At 42.5% G+C, this 19,436-nt stretch overlaps 1 protein-coding gene across 1 annotated transcript in view; it reads right to left on the bottom strand.

The window, feature by feature from the left end:
* The window catches only part of LOC146650416 (uncharacterized), a 22,988-nt gene extending 4,756 nt beyond the window's left edge, over positions 1-18,232 (bottom strand). Inside the window, exons 1-9 of the mRNA XM_085385509.1 lie at positions 17,829-18,232; positions 16,021-16,150; positions 15,664-15,765; positions 14,596-14,674; positions 11,925-12,129; positions 9,973-11,773; positions 7,138-7,311; positions 6,599-6,772; positions 6,061-6,234 (exon numbers count right to left, since the gene is read on the bottom strand). Coding sequence (XP_085241635.1) covers positions 6,061-6,234; positions 6,599-6,772; positions 7,138-7,311; positions 9,973-11,773; positions 11,925-12,129; positions 14,596-14,674; positions 15,664-15,765; positions 16,021-16,139 — 2,828 coding nt within the window. The 5' untranslated portion in view covers positions 16,140-16,150; positions 17,829-18,232. The remainder of the gene's footprint in view (positions 1-6,060; positions 6,235-6,598; positions 6,773-7,137; positions 7,312-9,972; positions 11,774-11,924; positions 12,130-14,595; positions 14,675-15,663; positions 15,766-16,020; positions 16,151-17,828) is intronic.
* Positions 18,233-19,436: the final 1,204 nt, after the last annotated feature.

Raw genomic sequence — 19,436 nt, 5'->3', positions numbered from 1 at the left:
GTATTTCATACACATTGCATATTTGTGCTTATGTCGAGTTGATGTTCGGTTCATTAAGGGTCTTAAGCTTCACTGGCGTGACTGTCCAGGTGATCCATGCTGAGGGAAACTAGAACAGGATGATTGCATGGATGCTTACAATACATATAACACATATAATCTAGGAATGTGTCAGGCCTGAGGCCTTAACTCATTTGGTGTCTCACTATATTTTACTCTACTTGGCAACAGATGACCAGAGTCAATAATTAGCCCTAGAGACCCTGAGGGCTTGAAGTTTATTACCTTGTATGGAAGCTGTTACAGAAAAGAGAAGTTCTGTGTCTGTTTATAGCCATTAAACATGTACAAGATGTACCATTAACTGTGACTAATGTCTGGAACCTATTTTACTCTGACTATTTTTATTGACGCCAGGGGGGGGGGGGGGGGGGGGGGGGGGGCGTATACCCCACTGCTTTGTAAGTGTCCACAACATGTATTTTTGTCAGAAGTCATAGGCTGATGTTTTCTCCTGTGTGTTAATAAACTCATCGTTTGATTGCACTTCTCTGGGGCCTCCGTGGTTTGTCTCACTGCTCTACATTGATAGATTTCGCGACACAATCCACTGTGAGCAGCACTTGGTGATGGTGGGAAGAAGAACTCCCTTTGACACAAAGATCCTCCCAGTGAAAACAGGCTCCAGGAGGAGCATCTACCATGACTGGTTGCAGGGTGAGGGGAAAGAGAAGAGATGAGCTCAGAGAGACAGGAACAAAACAGAGAGACAAAAGTTAAGGACATGCAGTAGTGACATATAAAAGCATCAGGAGTGAAAAGAGGGGAGAAGAAAGCAGAGCATCATGGGAAGTCCACCAACAGCCTGAGCCTATAGCAGCATAACTAAGGGATGGTTCAGGGTCACCTGATCCAGCTCGAACTATAAGCTTTATCAAAAAGGAAAGTTTGAAGCTGATCTTCAAAGTAGAGAGGGCGTCTGTCTCCTGAACTCAAACTGGGAGCTGCTGCCACACCCAGTCCAACATAGCCAGGCTGAGTCGTTAGATTAGTCCAACGTAAAGTCAGAAAGTCATTATTTATGTCACATTTTAGTGCAAATGTAGAAAAACTGTCCAAAAGTTATTTCTAAATCTGATATTAAACAGTTTAAATGGTGAAAAAAGCTGTAAAGAAAACAGAAAGAGTGAATAAAAGCCTCTTTAGAGGGTCACCAGTTTAAAACTCAGACATTTAAACTGGTGATTCTCCTTCTCTGCTCCATTTCCTCTCTAGACTTCCTGTTGCTAGGAGGGATTTGATTGGCTGAACGTCCTTTTAGCCTTTCTTTAGTTCTTTGGGTGCTAATCAAAGAGGAAAACACACGAGTCATGTGACGTGACATAAGGAGCGCTCTGATTGGTTGGGATTGACAAACTATGGTGCTGTTTGCAAGCTTCGCTTTGCAGAGGCAAGAAAATCTCTTAGATAGTGATGAGACGCTCCACAGTGACATTTCCACACTTTGGAGCTTCTGAAGTGCAGATGTTTGGAAACGCTGCTCCAACGTGTGGTTCAAACACTCAGGTCACGTGACCTCAGCTGCCACAGGTGGCATACCTGCTGCTTCCATGTTAGCATGTTAGCTTCAACAGGTGGTCAGTGTGAGAGCAGAAGATGATATCAGTGACATCCAAACAAGGAAGGAAGAGACTGTTGAAGGCAGCGAGCTGTGACTGCTGTGAACAGTGTCCTCACACTATTTTCTCCCTGTGTCAACATACATGAGGCTGCTTCAGCTGCAACACACCACAAACACCTTTATACAACTAAATATACTGAGAGCACACTGCTGTGGTTGCTCTGGTAACCATCCATATATCCAGATGTTTGGGGCCGAGTCTGCTTCCTCATCCTTGGTTCAACCCTCAAAGTCTGATGTGTTTTTTTGTGATTTGGTTTTATTTGTTGTTCTATACACTGTGAAACAAAGCTAGAAGCCCCTGTGGTTCAGCGGGGGACTCAAACCCAGGACCCAACCTGCTCCAACAACAGTCAGAAGGATTTTGTTAAGTCTCATTTTCTGTTCATTAGGAAAACATCAATAATGAAGAGCACATGTTTATAGAGGCACATTCAGACCAATGACAACAGTCCATTCACACTGCCCTCCACCTTTTTAAATGTGAGTAAACACATCATGGTTCTGGTGCTGACGTGGTATCAGGGACAGGTGATGATTTTGAACTCAGTCTGAGGTTTGATTACATTGAACCTGCACTGCTTTATCCTGTTTATGACACATTTATACCTAAAGTCGCAGCTGGATAACAAAGAACGAGGAGAAACACATTTGTTGAGAGAATTGTTAACAAATGTGGTGAGAGTGTTGTAATAGTTACAGACAGAACTATGATTTATTTATTTAAATGCATTCCAGGACGTTTTTTACTCACGCTATGTCTCTTCCACGATGTTATTTTTCTCTCCTACAACGTACGTTACAATTACATTAGCATGACCATTTATCCAAATTAGGCGATGACATCATTTAGCGACTTCCAGCGACTTTTAGGACAGCCAATAGCGATTTTCCTTACTGAGGAATTGGCAACACCAGGAGCAGTGGGTGGATGGCAGCATCATCATGAAGGATCAGTGTGAGAACACATCATCATCCACAAAGAAAACCAGTCTGAGTGTCTGATGCTCTTGTTAGAAAGACGCAGTCGCAGCTTGTGGGTGCAGTTAGCTGGTTTGCTAGTTAGCTGCTCTGCTAGTTTGCTGCTCTGCTAGTTAGCTGGGAGCTAACTCACTCGAACATTTGATGCTAAACTGTCTAAACTGTGTGAGCAGCATTCATTGCTGCTCTGTGTTACTCTCCAGCCTCTCTTTCACTTAGTCCTCTCAGTTTTTTCCTCCTTACAAACCAGAAAACCTTCTTTTTCAGCTTCTCCTCCACACCCGAGCTGTGGCTAAGTTGCTACCAGCACGCAGGCTCGGTGTGTACAAATTCATGGGCTGCGTCCTCCTGAGGACACATTTGTAGACAGATTACGTCACAGCGACGCACCGAAGGCTGTCCAAATTCCTCCGAATGCAGCCGACAAATGCGTCCTCCTTTTCCCCGAATTTGAAGGATGGGTCGGGTGTGTCCTTCGTGGCCCACCATATCCCAGAATTCATTGTGCGGCCCAGCCAAACTCCAGTTTCCAGTAATGGTGACCGCTACTAAGTTTTAAAATTACTCTTATTAATCTTCCTGGGTCACAAAATAAACTTTTAACATATTTTCAGGGGAGAATGTGGGTGTGTAAACTTCAAATATCTGCTCGGTTTATGAAGATATCGCATATTTGCAAAAGTGCAAAAGTGCAAAAGTGCTTCGACGTTTTCAGCGACGTCTGTTACCCAGCTAGTCGAGAGCTCGAGGGTCACTGAAGCCGCAGAGAACGGCACAACTCCCGGCACATCATTTTCAGATCACCGCGGACTTTCACTGCTCAGGTTAAAAGTAATATTAGTAACATATGACTGAATCTATATCTCACTTAAAGCTTTCTGTAAATGAAAGAATCAGTGAAAATGAGGCACTTCAGCTGATTTTAAACAAAAACTCTGAACATAACCTGGTCCAGACCAGGTTATTGGTTCAGCATCAGTAACGGTGATGTAGCCAGGTAGAAACAGAGCTAGACAGACAAACATTTATGCTCACAATCACACATCTCCAGTTAACCCAGCATGCATGTTTTTGGACTGTGGGAGGAAGCAGAGAACCTGAAGACAACCCACACAGGCCACACTATCACTCTTATTTACAGAATTATAATCTAATTAGATGATAAAGTAATAAATTATTTGGTATTTTAATGAAAATACATTTTAAGCAATAGTTTATAAGTCAACAATTATAGTTAAAAAAAAGTGACAAATCAAACAGTCAATAAAACCTTCTACAGCTGAAACTAATGTAGACAATGTTGGGGGAGGAATTAAAAGTAAAAACCAGGTGATGATAACTACCAAAATAAAACAGGAAGTGAATAACATTCAAGCTCACTTTAAGCTCGACAGTCAAACTCTGTTTTGTATTAATCTATTGTTTTGAATTTTTGTTTACATTTTATATTTAAGTGAGGCAATGAGTCATATCACTGACCAAATACACAGGGAGTGCAGAATTATTAGGCAAGTTGTATTTCTGAGGAATAATTTTATTATTGAACAACAACCATGTTCTCAATGAACCCAAAAAACTCATTAATATCAAAGCTGAATGTTTTTGGAAGTAGTTTTTAGTTTGTTTTTAGTTTTAGCTATTTTAGGGGGATATCTGTGTGTGCAGGTGACTATTACTGTGCATAATTATTAGGCAACTTAACAAAAAACAAATATATACCCATTTCAATGATTTATTTTTACCAGTGACACCAATATAACATCTCCACATTCACAAATATACATTTCTGACATTCAAAAACAAAAGAAAAACAAATCAGCGACCAATATAGCCACCTTTCTTTGCAAGGACACTCAAAAGCCTGCCATCCATGGATTCTGTCAGTGTTTTGATCTGTTCACCATCAACATTGCGTGCAGCAGCAACCACAGCCTCCCAGACACTGTTCAGAGAGGTGTACTGTTTTCCCTCCTTGTAAATCTCACATTTGATGATGGACCACAGGTTCTCAATGGGGTTCAGATCAGGTGAACAAGGAGGCCATGTCATTAGTTTTTCTTCTTTTATACCCTTTCTTGCCAGCCACGCTGTGGAGTACTTGGACGCGTGTGATGGAGCATTGTCCTGCATGAAAATCATGTTTTTCTTGAAGGATGCAGACTTCTTCCTGTACCACTGCTTGAAGAAGGTGTCTTCCAGAAACTGGCAGTAGGACTGGGAGTTGAGCTTGACTCCATCCTCAACCCGAAAAGGCCCCACAAGCTCATCTTTGATGATACCAGCCCAAACCAGTACTCCACCTCCACCTTGCTGGCGTCTGAGTGGGACTGGAGCTCTCTGCCCTTTACCAATCCAGCCACGGGCCCATCCATCTGGCCCATCAAGACTCACTCTCATTTCATCAGTCCATAAAACCTTAGAAAAACCAGTCTTGAGATATTTCTTGGCCCAGTCTTGACGTTTCAGCTTGTGTGTCTTGTTCAGTGGTGGTCGTCTTTCAGCCTTTCTTACCTTGGCCATGTCTCTGAGTATTGCACACCTTGTGCTTTTGGGCACTCCAGTGATGTTGCAGCTCTGAAATATGGCCAAACTGGTGGCAAGTGGCATCTTGGCAGCTGCACGCTTGACTTTTCTCAGTTCCTGGGCAGTTATTTGGCTCCTTGGTTTTTCCACACGCTTCTTGCGACCCTGTTGACTATTTTGAATGAAACGCTTGATTGTTCGATGATCACGCTTCAGAAGCTTTGCAATTTTGAGACTGCTGCATCCCTCTGCAAGATATCTCACTAGTTTTGACTTTTCTGAGCCTGTCAAGTCCTTCTTTTGACCCATTTTGCCAAAGGAAAGGACGTTGCCTAACAATTATGCACACCTGATATAGGGTGTTGATGTCATTAGACCACACCCCTTCTCATTACAGAGATTCACATCACCTAATATGCTTAATTGGTAGTAGGCTTTCGAGCCTATACAGCTTGGAGTAAGACAACATGCATGAAGAGGATGATGTGGACAAAATACTCATTTGCCTAATAATTCTGCACTCCCTGTATATTTCATCTTTTCAGTCAGAAATAATCAATTGATCATATTTTTATTACTAAATGTTTCTGAAAATCAAATTCTGATATCTGAACAAACAGCTCTGTAAAAACCTTCAGAATACAGGAATCGAACTAGAAGGTTTGGTGGATGAAGCACTGCTAAAATAAAGATTTTGGACTCAGGAGCAGATGGGACATTTCATTGCAAATGAAAGACAGAAAGTGAACAAATATCACTAAAAACCCCAGACACTAATTTCTACATTAAGACTTTTTTAAAAATCAATTTCCTGTTTATGCAGTAATAGAAATCAGGTTTAACGTGATCATCATTGGAAAATTTTAAATCCTGACCTGAGAGTTTCCATTTTACAGTGTGGACTCTTCACTCCAGCAGACAGAAGCTTCACTCCTGAATCCTGCAGGTCAGAGTTACTCAGGTCCAGCTGTCTCAGACTAGAGGACTGGGAGCTGAGAGCTGAGGACAGAGCTTCACAGCCTCTCTCAGAGAGCTTACAGTGACTCAGTCTGAAAAATGACAGATAAACATTAAACAAACACTGTTGTTAAGTTGCAATGAGGGTGCACTAAAGAGTTATTAGATTTAGCAATTAATCCTGTTTTTTTACTGAGAGTCAACAAATGGATGACGCTGACATTTGTTAACTGACAATGGTCAATCAATTCTGGTATTCTATTGCAAATGCCATTTGGGCTCCATGTGCCGGGCAGTGCATTAGCACCAAAGTAGCTGACATATTGATCAATAACTCTGCTCATTAAATTATCATAAAACTATTACAGAAGTTTAACTGACTTTTTTCCCCATTTAGTGGATTCTTATTGGTTAATTCTGTCAATTGATGAAAAGCACAACATATCTTGATCTCACCTCAGAGTATTCAGTTTGCAGTCTGGACTTCTCAGTCCTGCAGAAAGATGCCTCACTGCTGGATCCTGCAGGTTGTTGTTACTTAGGGCCAGCTCTCTCAGTGTAGAAGACTGGGAGCTGAGAGCTGAGGACAGAGCTTCATAGCCTCTCTCTGAGAGCTTACAGTGACTCAGTCTGAAAAATGACAGATAAACATTAAACAAACACTGTTGTTAAGTTGCAATGAGGGTGCACTAAAGAGTTATTAGATTTAGCAATTAATCCTGTGTCTTTACTGAGAGTCAACAAATGGATGACGCTGACATTTGTTAACTGACAATGGTCAATCAATTCTGGTATTCTATTGCAAATGCCATTTGGGCTCCATGTGCCGGGCAGTGCATTAGCACCAAAGTAGCTGACATATTGATCAATAACTCTCTGCTCATTAAATTATCATAAAACTATTACAGAAGTTTAACTGACTTTTTTCCCATTTAGTGGATTCTTATTGGTTAATTCTGTCAATTGATGAAAAGCACAACATAACTTGATCTCACCTCAGAGTATTCAGTTTGCAGTGTGGACTTCTCAGTCCTGCAGAAAGAAACTCCACTGCTGGATCCTGCAGGTTGTTGTTACTTAAGTCCAGCTCTCTCAGTGTAGAAGACTGGGAGCTGAGAACTGAGGACAGAGCTTCACAGCCTCTGTCTGAGAGATCAGGGACACTCAGGCTAAAAAACAAAATAAAAACACAATTTGAAAAACTGTAATTTAATAACAAACTGTTATCAAATGACAAGTTAAATGAACTCTCTGACCAGTTACAGAGACTCAGTCTGGGGGAACAGAAAATATTTTAAAAGTCCACGTAGTAAAGAGATTAGAAATGTGGCAGATGATTATAACTTTAGACTAAAAAGGTCCCTCTCGCTCATATATTTGTTAAAACAAGAATAAACGCTCATCTTGATTTGCTTTGAATTTTTATTGACTTCTTATGCTGATTCATAAAGAATATGACTTCATCTGACCTGAGAGACTGAAAAACAATCAAGCATGCATGACTGAATCTGCCAGCAGCTGCAGATCCTTGGAGCTGTACTGGTGATGCTGATTGTAACATATAGAAGTGAACTCCTCTTCAGCTGAGCAATAAGACCAGAGGAGGAATGAGGGAGTTGATCACCTATGGCTCCATCACAGTCTTTGAACATCTTCAGTCAGTACAGAATGATGCTGCGAGGCTTTTAACCAGCACATGAAACAGACTGGACATTACTCCAGTTTAATCTCTTCACACTGGTAACCAGTTCATTTTAGGCTTTATTTAAAGTTTTAGTCCTTACTTTTAGTCCCAGTCTATATTTCTGACTTTCTACAATCCTACAGCTCTTCTCACATCTGAGATCTGAGGCTGTTACTGGTCCCACTAACTCATTTATTCAGACTCTAGTATTCAGAGTGGCCTTAAACTAGTTTTAGGCTGTATGATGTTCAGTGTTTGCTGTTTAATGTTTTTATTGCCTGTTTCTATTGTAAAGCACTTTGTGATTTTTGACCTGTGAAAGCTGCTGTATGAATAAAGTTTACTTACAGGATGATTCTGGATATGACTTTGATAAAAGCTGACACCCAGATATGTTTAAGACACTGACATTTACTGCTGCTATCAAACATTAACTATAATATACTGTATATATTAGGGGTGCAACGATATTCGTATCGATATTGAACCGTTCGATACAGTGCTTTCGGTTCGGTACGCATATGTATCGAACAATACAACATTTGTAATTTATTTTATCAATTTTCCTTCTGACGATGCTGTCTGTGTTGAGCGCTCAGTGAATCTGTGTTCGACTACTCCGCCTAGGCTGTACTGTCGAGCGCAGATCCACTGAGCGCTCCACACAGACAGCATAGTCAGGAGGAAGAGCACAGGGCAAGCTAGCGAGACAGAAGTTAAGCTCTCAGCAACATGGACCTCCCCCACTCTCATTCAGATCTGGCGTTTGGAATTATTTTGGTTTTCATGTGACGTATGACCCTGAAGGTAAGCGAGTCATGGACTAAAGTAAAACAGTATGTTGGATGTGCCATGCAATGCTCAATTACATTGGTGTGAACTAGTGTGTTAGCGCAGTTAGCTCGTTAACGTGTTGGCCGTCTAGCCCCACGCACGGAGCGATCGGCGGTAGCTCGTTAACGGAGATTTGCCGTGTTGTGGCGTTAAGGTCATTTCAACGAGATTAACCTGAAAGCACTAGTGGGAACACAACGAATATGACTGCACATTTACGCCGACATTATCCTAGTGCAAAGACAAAAACAACAAGCATGCTACTAACTTTAGCCGAGTCATTTAGACAGCTGTTAGCACATGATTCTCCTTATGCTGCTGAGAATATAGCCCAGAAGAAGCGGATAGTATGGCTTTTATTTTGGAAAGAGCCATTTCTCTGTAATAAACTCTCTTTTCCAAATATGAGTGATTCCTCAATCAGATACAGGGCTCGCAATATCGCTAGCCCGACGTCCCGGGGCTAGCGATTTTTTCAGTCGGGCTACCAAAATCTATCTCTTCCCTGCCCGTCGGGCTATTGTAGGAAAAATGTCAATGCTTTTGCATTCTTTCAGAAATGTAGCTGGGTAATTATGTCATTGGCATCGGTGAGCCACTGTCAATATGTGACATATTGAAGTCGCGTTTGAATTTGCGCTTGTTTTTTTGCTTTCACTTTGCAATCGTGCGAACTGTGTATAGAGAGCGACAGCACTGATCTGTGAGTGATGATAATTTGTGCACCAATTCCTCTGACATCGTCTTATTAATCGTTAGCTTACTATGCAAACATGACAAGTGAAATCTCCTGCAGCTTAAACATGTGAGAGGTTGATCGCGCAGAGAATCGCTGAGCTTATGTGAGTGTGTGTGTAAAAGCAGCAGGAGAAGTTATGACAAATCAGACTATAAGGCAAAAAGAAAGTGCAGCTTTATGGTTTCATGGACAAAATAATTTCTGTGGCTGCAATATGACGAGCTAAATAACCAGGGCTGCACATAAGTGGTCCGCAGGTGCGCATTCGCTGTCAAAATAAAAAACACGCACAAGGGTTAGGGTTAAATTTAAAAACTGTACTTTTGAGTTAAAATATATATTTATAATTTTAATAAATGACAAATTAAAAAGGCATGAACATTTTTTTTGTATCGAAAAAATATCGAACCGTGACACCAAAGTATCGAACCGAACCGTGAATTTTGTGTATCGTTGCACCCCTAGTATTTAGTGCTGATGATCATGTAAATAAATATGTTTAAGTTTTTAAAGGTCCATCACACATTACACTATTTATGTTATAGATAAAAGCCTGATCACATGTTTACTCACAGAGCTTTGTTGGAGGCTTTGACCACTGGCAGCAGCCTCAGAAGAGCCTCCTCTGAAGCAGAGTATTTCTGCAGGTCAAACTCATCCAGATCTTCTTCTGATGACAGTAAGATGAAGACCAGAGCTGACCACTGAGCAGGAGACAGATTGCCATTGGAGACAAGTCCTAATGTTATGTACTGTTGGATCTCCTCCACTAGAGAACAATCATTCAGTTCATTCAGACAGTGGAACAGATTGATGCTTTTTTCTGCAGACAGATTCTCACTGAGCTTCTTCTTGATGTACTGGACTGTTTCCTGATTGGTCTGTGAGTTACTTCCTGTCTGTGTCAGCAGACCTCGTAGGAGAGTCTGATTGGTCTGCAGTGAAAGACCCAGGAGGAAGCGGAGGAACAAGTCCAGGTGTCCATTTGGACTCTGTAAGGCCTTGTTCACAGCACTCTGGTGGAGAGATTGTAGGTTTGGTTTGTTAAATAATTTAGATTTCTGGGAGGTTGTTTGTTGTTGTTCCAGCAGATTTTTTCCAGAGTTGCTGAAGGTCAGATGGACATGAAGAGCAGCCAGCAACTCCTGAACACTCAGATGGATGAAGCAGAACACCTTGTCCTGGTACAGTCCTCTCTCCTCTTTAAAGATCTGTGTGAACACTCCTGAGTACACTGAGGCTGCTCTGATATCGATGCCACACTCTGTCAGGTCTGATTCATAGAAGATCAGGTTTCCTTTCTGCAGCTGATCAAAAGCCAGTTTTCCCAGAGACTCCATCATCTTCCTGCTCTCTGGACTCCAGTGTGGATCTGTCTCAGCTCCTCCATCATACTTGACCTTCTTCACTTTGGCCTGAACCACCAGGAAGTGGATGTACATCTCAGTCAGGGTGTTGGGCAGCTGTCCTCCCTCTCTGGTTTCCAGCACATCCTCCAGAACTGTAGCAGTGATCCAGCAGAAGACTGGGATGTGACACATGATGTGGAGGCTTCGTGATGTCTTGATGTGGGAGATGATCCTGCTGGCCTGCTCCTCATCTCTGAATCTCTTCCTGAAGTACTCCTCCTTCTGTGGGTCAGTGAACCCTCTGACCTCTGTCACCATGCCGACACAGTCAGGAGGGATCTGATTGGCTGCTGCAGGTCGTGTGGTTATCCAGAGGCGAGCAGAGGGAAGCAGTTTCCCCCTGATGAGGTTTATCAGCAGCACATCCACTGAGGTGGACTTTCTAGGGTCAGTTAGGATTGTAGTTTTGTGGAAGTCCAGAGGAAGTCGACACTCATCCAGACCATCAAAGATGAACACAACCTGGAAGTCTTCAAAGCTGCAGATTCCTGCTTCGTTGGTTTCAGTAAAGAAGTGATGAACAAGTCCCACCAAGCTGAACTTTTCCTCTTTCAGCACATTCAGCTCTCTGAAAGTGAATGGAAATATGAACTGGATGTCCTGGTTGGCTTTGTCTTCAGCCCAGTCCAGGCTGTATTTCTGTGTTAAGACTGTTTTCCCAATGCCAGCCACTCCCTTTGTCAGCACTGTTCTGATTGGTTCGTCTCTTCCAGGTGAGGCTTTAAAGATGTCTTCTTGTCTGATGGTTGTTTCTGGTCTGTCTGGTTTCCTGGATGCTGTTTCAATCTGTCTGACCTCATGTTCATCATTGACCTCTGCAGTCCCTCCCTCTGTGATGTAGAGCTCTGTGTAGATCTGATTCAGGAGGGTTGGGTTTCCTGCTTTAGCGATGCCCTCAAACACACACTGGAACTTCTTCTTCAGCTTAGACTTAAGGTTACGATGACAAACAGCAGCTGGAAGTTCTGAATAATAATAATAAAAATACAACTTTAACAATCACATTTTACAAAATGCTGATGACAATTTCTGACCCACTGAGAAATGACTGAACACACTGGTGCCACAAGTCTCTCATTTATCCAGCAGCTTAAATCTTTAGATAAATCCTCTTACGTCTCTGCAGACGGTCAGCCAGCTCCTCCTGCTTCATTCTCCTCAGGAAGTCCACTGTGATCTTCACAAATGCCTCTCTGCTGTTTCTCCTCTGCTCATCATCCTCCCTCTGAAACTCCAAGCACTGGGGCTTATTTGGATTCAGAGCCTTCTGGATCTTCTTCAGCTCGTTCTTCACAAAAGTGATGATGTTGTCCTCCAGCAGCTGGAACAGAATACTTTATGAATGACCCACCACTCTGAACTTTAGTCCACACAACATCCACTTCTTTACGATCAAGGGGCATATCATCCACGAACTCTTTACCAATTATAGGTTTGACTTTATCTGATTAACTGAGACTTTGTCCACAACTCCATGATCCCAAAACGTTGATGCTGTTCATATGAATGCAGCGATTTCAGTGGGAGAAACATTTCACTGGTGTTCAGAGCTGAACTACCAACAGGTTGATGATCAAAGCCAGAAACTTTGAGATGTTTCAGGTGACTGAGTTGATCGTACAGACAACTGGTCTTAAAGGTTCACTCTGTTTACACATACAGATCAGTATTTAAGGTTTGACTCTCATCATCCACTGGGGCACAAACTGGGCGTCATCAGGACACAACAACACAGAACAAACACCATCCCCACAGACACAGCAGCCAGCGAAGCAGAAGAACTTCACATCAAGAAGGTCCTGAGTAAATGTGAACGCTGGTTTGAGGGCGGAGTCAAGGAGGCCATTTATGTGAAAAGGAAAGACCATCTCTGAATGGAGGAGGGGCCTAAGGGTACATTTGTCACCATCTTACAATGCTGTGATTGCAGCCATTCCCCAGCTCTCTGTGAACTGGACTCATGACCATTGATCAACAACCATTGATCAATGGTCCTGACAATATGCGTACCAATGATCAATGAACTGACCTCCCAGCCCATTGTTCCTTCAGTGGGCTGGTTTCAGTCATACAAATGTCCTGTTTATAAGATTAAAACCTGCAGTCAGCTGAGACTGAAGAAGTCACCTGATGATGATGAAACGTTTCTCCCACTGAAAACATCCAGATGAACAGAATCAAGCTTTTTGGGATTTACGTACCTGGATGATTGAGCATCAAGACACAACTCTGTGACTTTTCTCAGATGAATCAATCCTCTCCTCCAGCTTTGTTTACATCTACCAGCCCTGTGGCGCTGCCCAGGGAAATAATCTATGTGAGAGGTGGAAAGTCATACAGGTGTCTGCTCCTGCCTTCAGTTATTTTATCTACTGTGTGTCAACTGGCTGAACCTCCTCCAACTGTCTACTGTCTCCCTAAACTCAACAATGACTTAGTGATCTATCCATTCTCTGACCAAAGACATCCTGCTGCAGGAGGTTAACATAGCAGCCAATGATGATCCCACTCACTGTGAACAACACATTTGGACCTGATTTGCTGCTCTGGTTTACACGTGAACTTCCACTGCTGCTGTCACCAACTTGAGAGGCTCTACAGAAAAACTGGACTTGTCCATAAAAATCATAAACTACATTACAAGGACAGCATTGCTCAATCAACTCTAATTACTACTGACATGTTATCTCTTCTAACTAAGGTACAGACACTCAAACTTGCTGCTTTCAGTGAGAAGTCAAATGTCTGAATATGAGCTGGAAGCTGCTGAGAGTCCTCCTCCTTCCCGTGGGGTTTACTTCCTCTACTACTTTCACTATAAACACGCCCCTTTCATGCACCTGCAGAGGGCCACCAGCAGATGGAGCTGTCTTAAACAAATCCACTTGGATAGTTAGCTGTAGATGACTTTATCAGTATGATTGTAGGACTTTGAGTTATTCTTTAGATTTATTTCAACTCTTATATTGTGCACAAGTGTTGAGCGACCCATAATTTCTCTGTACTTTTCATAAGAGCAGCCAGACTTTCAGCTAGTTTTTCTTTGCTCTGCAGGTTTTATGAAGGTGTGTCAAAGTTGTTCTTTGGACATTAGCTGCTTATTAAATCATTTTCAGTCCTCGTACAGGAACATTCTTCAAGCTAAATCCAAGTGTCTTAGACCAGAGTTAACCTGATAGATATGTGTGGGTGTGTAACTCTTAGAAGCTGATTGGCTGCTTTTTATGGGGGCTGGGTCTTTGGAAAGTGTTTTAGTAACACACCCTGAACTGCACACTTTAACAAACAACATGAGATTTTAACTGTAATGTAAAACTCATGTGATTCACTGTTATTAAGCACAAACACATCTATGGCCCTGTTTCCATTAGTAGCTGCTCAGATCGACTCACCACAGGTCGCCACGACTGGACTGGATCCACTGGTTTCCATTACAGTTGAGGACCACCTAATGTGGTCGTCTCAATACAGCAGAGTGTCGACTAACATCATTAGTAAGTGCTAATGCTGCTAATTTCCATCATATTTGTCATTTATTGCTCAAAGTTATTGAAGAAACAGTTATTCAGCTTCATTCCCACTGATCTCGACTACAAACTGTTTCACTTTGGTTTCTGTTTAAAGCCTCGATGTTTAAAACGTTTCCCTGTGATCACATTTGCACCGTCTGATTTCAAAGTTTGTTTCTTTTGGTCATTTAGTCCACAGAGTCCTTGGTGTTCTGAAAGGGACCTATAAATAAATGCATTATTATTAATATTAAAGTAGTTGTTGTACATGTACAGACCATAAATATGGAGTCCAGCTGTGTTTGATGCTGCTGGGCAGACTGACCACTGGGAACCTCTGAGCTCTGCTGCTCCACTCTGTGGAGGAACCATGAAGGATTAGATCAACACAGGATAAAGATCCAGGAGTTTCTGCTCAAATAACTTCATCTGAATCAAGTCTGTCAAGTTTTAAACTCTCAGATTGTGAACATATCAGTAATTTTCAGTCTGTTTTCATGGACGTCCTTTCAGTGGTGATGTCAGGGATGATTTTGAAGAAGCTCATCAAACTGAACCATCAGCAGATCACTGCTCCAAAACCAGAACATGATCCGAGTCTCCCTCCACCACCAGAACACCAGCTTTACTAACGTGGTAGATCAGTGTAGTACAGATCAATAACTGATGAGTCATTTGATCAAAATCACTGAGTGCTTCACGTCTGACCCTCTGATGCTTCTGTAGACATTTTGCATATTTAATGAATGTCTGACAGTTTTACATTCATTCTATGAACACAGTGGAAATGTTGTGTTATAGTCTCCATGTTGTTTCCAGCATCATAAATTCTTAAGTTCAGAAAATTAGATTCTTTCTTCACAGCTGAAAAACAACATTTATTCTCTATTGAAATCTGCATCGTCCACTCCAAAGGTCACAATCTGAAGGTAACATCTGGTTTTGTTCCCTGTGGTTAACTCTGAGCATCAGTATGGTGGGATTTATCCACTACATCCACACCACTGTGGTTCAGTGTTGTCCTGATGGAGTAACAGCAGCCAGTATGATCCAGGCTTTAGCTGCTGGGTCTCTGTGTGACCTCTCAGACTGTTTAACAGATCAGACACAAAGAGAATCAGAGCAGCTCTGTTCTTTAAAGACAAACATGAACCCACTCAGGTCACACTTTCCCCACAGATATGAGCATCACTGTCCTCAAACAGCAAATGACCAAGTCGAACATTTGGATCTTTTCTCTTTCATTGTTTTCTTTTTAATGAATCTTTGTAACAATCTGAGGATGTTTCAGGTCATATTTATCCAGGAAACACAAACATGTAAAGGAGTCATCACAGCGCTCTGACCTCGTTGCTCCAGGTTCACCACTGAAGTCTGGGGGTCGACCTTTGGACCGGTCACTCCTCACAGACGGACAGCTGGACCCTGCAGACTGTGACCTCTGACCTCTGCAGACACAAACATGATTGAAGCAGCTGTGATCACACAGACTGCAGATAATGCAGCTGTTTCCTGTCAGTAACATCCTCTTAGATTAGAGTTCAGCTTTTTACAGGAAAACTGGACAAAACTGATTTTTGTTACAAACTCATTTTCATTTCCTCTCAGCTCACAAACACAGTCAGACAATCAACCAGAGTCAACACTGATTATAATGTCAGTGCAGAATTATTTCTGTTACTCAGTGAGTTCAGCTCTCTGACCTCGTTGCTCCAGGTTCACCACTGAAGGCTGGATTATGATCTTTGGACCAGTCGCTCCTCACAGACGGACAGCTGGACCCTGCAGACTCTGCTCTGTCCTCCTCTTCCTCCATCATCATCTTCAGTCAGTCTGAGAGGTAAACCACAAACACTCAGTGAGTTCACATTAACAGGAGGAACTGACCTCTGACCTGTCATGTGACCATGAAACCAGGTCAATATGTCTGTAGGTTCAGTCATCCAGGTCATGTGATCTAAGGAGCTTGGAGAGAAAAGAGACGTCTTTAAGTTTCTGGAAGACGTTTCATCTGAGAAGCTTCTTCAGCTCTAAAACCAAACGGTGGAGAGTCCCAGATATTTAAACCTGAGAGGGAAAGAAAGCATGTCGCTGACCCACCACTGATGTTATTTCAAGGAGGAAACTGAGAGCCTTTGCACCAGGAGCACAAACATCAGCTCCAGCAATGATCCACTGATGTGTTTTTATTCCATGTATGAATGTTGTTATTGACAGAGATGACGTTTGTGTGTCAGTGATGCAGTGACTGTTGTTGTTACCTGTACAGGCTGGTTAGACTCTATGAAACAGATCATACAGATCTCTGCATGTTAGAAGAGACTATTAAAGGTCATGAATGAGACAAAGGCAGGGAGGCGTCCTTTACAGCTAAACAGCAGAGTGAGAGAACAGCCAGCACCTCTACATTTATCACATTATACAGCACATGTATGATACTGACAGGGATGAGAAGAATTTAGTGATTCTGATCCCATCATTGATATTACTTATTGATTCTCAGTAGCTCTGCTCTGACAGTCACCACCATCACTGAGCAGCATATCAAAGACATTTGTGCACATTAACTGCATGTTGTGGCTCAAATGTTTGTGCATGTTGGAGGCATTTCCTCTTTGTTGTGATCAGTGTTGGTCATTACTCAAAACAGTCATTATTACACATATTACACAGAACACTTTAATTAAAAGTAATGGAGTACGTTACTTCATTACTCCTCATAACATTACTTTGATGTTAAAATGAACAAATGAGCATGTAACAACATGAAGCTGAGGTACAGCCCCACACACCAACACAGATCCTGATGAGGTCACGTGATGTTTCTCTGAGTGTTTATGAACACAAATCAAAGATGAAACAGCACAAAGACACTTCAAAGTGATTCTACTGTAGAAACATGAACAGGTAGAAACCTGCAGCCTGACTGCTCATCACTTTGTTACCTGTTCAAGTTCAGCAGCAGCAGCTCACTTTATCACGGTGCTGGTCTGGGGTCAGTGTTTACTCAGCTTTAACCTCACTCTGGGTTCTTGGCTAGCTTAGTGTTAGCTTAGTGTTAGCTTAGCGTTAGCTTAGCGTTAGCATGCTGTGTGCTAGCTCAGCGTCAGAGCTCTGCAGGTGTCTCGTGTGTAAATATTAATCACAGTGACAGTAAAGGAGGTAAAGGGCTGTGACGTCATCACGTACGCTGCGTCCTCTGTGGGCTCTGAGTGAACTCAAAGTACAAACTACAAGTACACAAACACGAACGTAGCTCAGAGTGGCGGACACACTCGGCCTCGTTGGTCCAGCTGTGAGTCCGTTACCGTGAACTATGGAGCGGCAGATTTGTGCTGAACTAAGCTGCACACAGCTGATGTTAGCCAGGAAACATTACACACTGACTTTAATGGAGAGACCGGAAATACAAACACACACAGTTTGTTGTGTGAAGAAATCAAACACGAGCTGAACAAACAGTAAAGTTCCTAAAGACAAACTGTTAAAGGAGGAAACAAAGCAAACTTACAGTTTCTTCACACACCAACAACAAGCTCCACTCCACGAAGTTCAGGAAGTGAAAGAAAACTTTGAGCAGGAAGGAAACACCCAAAGAGACGTTTGAGGACAATCAGGAGCATTGGAACACTGTGCTGCGTTCAGGTGCACCTCGGAAACTCCAAACCTCTGGCAGGCTGTGATTTATTTCTGCTGGTTTTCCTGTTTGAAGCACAAACATCCGTCATCACTTTGTTGTTGTTCTTCCTGCAGCGTTTAAATATTTCAGCACTGAACTGATGTTTCTTCAAAGCTCATTTCAACCTGTTGAAGTCATGAATGAAAGTGCAGACTGAGAGTGGATCACATGATGTTTGAGGTGTGTCATGTGACATGTTCAGTATTGTCACACATGTCTAGATTGTCCCTGATATCATAACTGCTCAAACACTGATGATTATATTTGAAGAATTATTCCTGATGGCAGCAAAGTTTGAATGGAGCTCTCTGTCTGTGCTGATTTGTCGCCCTCTGGAGGTCAAAGCACAAACTGCATGATGTCACTGTAACCACCACAGAGACAGGAAGTGTTTTTATGACTGAAACACTGAAATGATGCTAACGGCTGTCGTTAGGCTCACTGACAGCAGTGCTGATGTGTTCATGTCAAACACTGGCTCAGGTCAGACTCCTTCATCCTTCTCCAGCGTGAGGCCGCCCTCAGACCCACAGGAGCTCTGACCTTTGACCTCCTGACCCTAACCATTTTAGTCTTGTTGCATCTGCAAATCCATCCAAACTGTAGCCGAGCAAAAGAAGCTGGAAGCTGTTCTATGAATGATGTTGTCGAAGGAGCTTGGAAAGAAAAGCGTCTGGACTTCTTTAAGTTGCTTGAAGAGGGACATGGACGTCTTAACGCCCACTCACATCCTGGGACATTTGATCACAGGAAATCACATGATGGGGTGGGGCTAGATCTCACAATGGGTTCACCCAAAACCTTGGCTGATTGTGACCCACACCCGTTCTCACACCGTGGCTCGTGTGATTAGGTAGAGGATCAACAGGGGCTCCATGTCCCTGAATTTAAACTGAATCTAAACACACCGTGCACAATGCCAAGTTAGATAATGGTTAAAAGAACAAGATAAGAATAAATAAAAAGATAAAATAAGGATAAAAAATAACTTAAAAAATAAAATAAAAAGATAAATAACTGCAAATAAGTACAAATAAGTAACTGAAGACACGTGTGGTCTGCAGATGTCGATGTACATGGATGTACATGGAGTTTAATGTGCAAAATGAACTTAGTGTGCAAAGTGACCTGATGTGCAAACTGCAGTTTGAGGTCGGTCAGCTGTTCAGGAGTCTGATAGCAGTGGGGAAGATGGAGTTGTTGAGTCTGGATGTTCTACATTTCACACTTCTGAACCTTCGTCTCGAGGGCAGAGGTGTGTCTCTCCTCTGGACTCTGTGATGGTAGCTGCTCTGCAGAGAGGGCAGCGGGGTCCTGATGATCTTCTCCACAGTTGTTATCACTCTCTGCAGGCGTTTGCGGTTTGCAGTAGTGCTGCCGTACCATGCAGTGATGCAGCTGGTCAGGCTGCTCTCCACAGTGCAGCTGTAGAACCTGCTG

Source organism: Rhamphochromis longiceps, linkage group LG16, assembly GCF_057381845.1.
Source record: "Rhamphochromis longiceps isolate RC_006_pf linkage group LG16, R_longiceps_female_GT1.1, whole genome shotgun sequence".
NCBI classification, from domain to species: domain Eukaryota; kingdom Metazoa; phylum Chordata; class Actinopteri; order Cichliformes; family Cichlidae; genus Rhamphochromis; species Rhamphochromis longiceps.
The sequence above is the reverse complement of the archived record's forward strand: the minus strand, read 5'-3'. Positions and strand labels throughout refer to the sequence as shown.